Here is a 2,980-nt window from a genome sequence, read left to right as displayed (position 1 = left end):
TCTCAGAAATAGAAGCAAAACTATTTGTGGTTTTTGTTTGAAAAAATCATATTTTTTTTACTGTGGGGGGTGGTGTTTTCATCATCAGTCCTGACATTTCCTTGTAACTTAGTCTACATGGAATTAATCCGTACTTCATTAAGAATAAAGCCCATAAGACTAATCATTACTTTTCAAATGTATTTATTATTAAAGCATTTTTAATTTAAAATTGAAATATAATTGATTAGAAGTAAACTCATTTTACTTTACGAGAGATTTTACGTAGATTTACGAGGCAATGCTTTTTCAAACTAAACGTCAGTAATCATCATTTAAAGAACCAGATCTTCCTACAGGCAACCTCAGCAGATAAAGTGGTGTTATTGAGAACAGATATGTTTTTCATTCCACCTCATAAAAGCATGAGCTAGATATGCTGACAACTAAATTTAATACAGTATTTAAATTTAATTTAACAGAAAAGTCTTTACCTTTCTGCTTTAAGGAACCTTTGATTAGGAAGTGCAAATTACATTGCACACTGTCAGTACAAGAATTGCAGTGTTTTACAAAAATATAATTTTACACTAAATGAGCTCTGAAGATGTTATCTTTTCAGCATGTAAGTTGAGAGATTTTTTTTTGTACTGTAAAAAAGTACAATATTCTGTGGAAATAAAATCATCAGCTAGACTGCATGATGATGGCAAAAATGGTAAAAATGGTGAATTATTTTCTAAATGTGGTGGCAGCCAGGTCTGTCCTCTATATTCTCCAAAAATTACACAGTGTGGATGTTTGCCTGATAAACCACATTAGAGGTCAACAACTGTTCTAGGAAGGCTTGGGCTTTAAGGCATTAATTAGTTTGAATAAATGCATACAGAGATATTATCATATTTATTTCATAATATCATACACATAGATGAGAAAGCCTGCATCACAATTACACATCAATGTCGGCAGCACATGATAAAGAAAGCGAGATGCAAAAGTATTAACTTAACAAGGGATTTCAATAATATTTCTCTTTCTCTACACATGGTCTCTGAAATTTTAGTCCTATTTGTTACTGAATTATACAAATCATTGTGAGAATATGAATATTTTTCATGTCTTGCAAATATTTAGCAATAATCTTTCTTTGTCTTTTATTTAAACCCCTCAACAATATGATTAATTCCATAAATCATCATCACCTCTTTGTAACAATCACAATATTGTCATTTTAATATTGTCACGGTTATAATAATTTATTAATGAATTATATATAATATAACTAATATGCGACTAAATAACTTTAATCTGTAATTAGTTTTGTTCTAGATGAATCGGTTTGAAATATTTGACCAAACACAATCATACCAAGAGCTTTTCTGAACCAGCTGTAAAAGAAAGCATAGACAAGAGGATTAAATGTAGAATTTAAGTAGCCTAACCACAAAAGACTGTTAAATAAAACTGATGGAACTGAATAATTGAATGTAGCGTTCAGGGTATTACACAAGAAAAATGGCATCCAGCAGCAGAGAAAGACCCCCATCACTATGCCCAACGTCTTTGCAGCTTTTCTTTCTGTCTTGCTTGAAGTTGTTTTCCTGCTGTCTTCGGAGGTCTTACTCTGGGATACGAGGCCTTGAATTGTCCTGGCTTGTCTCCTTGCTACAAGGAAAATTTTCGAATAGATGCCTATCATGATAAACCCAGGGATGTAAAAAGAGAGTGTGGAGGAAATAATGCTTGATGCTTCAGTCTGTATCAGTTTACAGCTACCTATACAATAAAATGTGTCATAGTAGACATCTTCCATTCCCATTATATTTAACTCTAGAAATATCATTCCAAATCCAGTAACAGCTGAAATACTCCAACTAACTGAAATCATGTAAAATGCAACACAGATGTTAATTTTAGTTTTGTATTTTAGCGGTTCACATACAGCATAATATCGATCAATTGAAATGAAAGACAGATGCAAAATTGTAGCAGTACATAACATAACATCTAGACTCTCTTGGATTTTACAAAACAAGTCACCGTAATACCAGCAGGATTCAAGGCATCGGACTGTAGCTGTAGGCATCAGAAAGCCTCCTAATAGCAAATCAACAACCGCTAGAGAAAGGACAAGAAAATTGGTCGGCGTATGAAGCTGTTTGAAGTGAGCAATGGAGATGATGACGAACAGGTTTCCACACACAGTCAAAAGAATAACTGTTACAGCGATAAGATACAGTGGGATACGTATAGTAGGCAAATAAACATGTTTCAGACATGAATTGTTTACAGAGTCGTAACAGAACTGTGCATTTGCAGCCATCCCGGTTTGAGAGAAGTTCATGTTTGGCAGTCGAGGCAAAGTGTAAAAAGTCTCTTCCTGGAGAAAGACAAAAAATCATGCAATTGATAATTTCAATAACACAATTTCAGGTTTTCTTAACTTATAATTAGAGGTATAATTTTTATACCAAAAAGCACAACTGTCTTTAGCACTAAAACCTGAAACACTTGATAAATAACTTTGTACTTTTTAAATAGTATATGGATATGTGAAAGCAAATAATTTTTCATGTGTTCAACTAAACTGAAGCAGACCAGCATGGCTGTAGTATCCCCTTTCCTCTCCTGTATAATTTTGACAATACAATTTCTTGTAGTAAGCAGAACTAGTTTAGCTTCAGTATCACTGACAAATTTTATATTTTCAATGTCTTTTGTTCTTTAAAAGTGCATGTGGTCAAACAGTGTAAAGCCAGAAAGGTCTTGATATCAGCACATTGTTGGTTTAATCCATGCTTAATTACAGTCATACTATAATTCCTTTGGTATGTTCTATCAATGGGTGTACGTTACTGGAGCTACTGCATACTGTATCATGTAAAACACAAAATCAAAAACTAAACAAAAAATAATTTGTTTCTTTAAATCAACAGATTTCTCAATTAGAAATGAAAAACTTTGATAAAATTGTTAAGTGAGTACACGTGTGCCAAAGGAG

The 2,980-nt window shown here is 32.9% G+C and overlaps 1 protein-coding gene across 1 annotated transcript; it reads right to left on the bottom strand.

Annotated features, from left to right (window-relative positions):
* Nucleotides 1-1,282: 1,282 nt before the first annotated feature.
* LOC102689364 (trace amine-associated receptor 1-like) lies at nucleotides 1,283-2,302 on the bottom strand. Its single transcript, XM_006643445.2, has one exon. It carries the CDS (start codon nucleotides 2,300-2,302, stop codon nucleotides 1,283-1,285), a length of 1,020 nt encoding a protein of 339 aa, XP_006643508.2.
* Nucleotides 2,303-2,980: the final 678 nt, after the last annotated feature.

Source organism: Lepisosteus oculatus, chromosome 2 (genome assembly GCF_040954835.1).
Source record: "Lepisosteus oculatus isolate fLepOcu1 chromosome 2, fLepOcu1.hap2, whole genome shotgun sequence".
Taxonomy (NCBI): domain Eukaryota; kingdom Metazoa; phylum Chordata; class Actinopteri; order Semionotiformes; family Lepisosteidae; genus Lepisosteus; species Lepisosteus oculatus.
The sequence above is the reverse complement of the archived record's forward strand: the minus strand, read 5'-3'. Positions and strand labels throughout refer to the sequence as shown.

What these genes read in the sequence shown, in the direction of transcription:
- LOC102689364 (XM_006643445.2), bottom strand. Translation starts at nt 2,302, where the DNA reads ATGGCTGCAAATGCACAGTTCTGTTACGACTCTGTAAACAATTCATGT.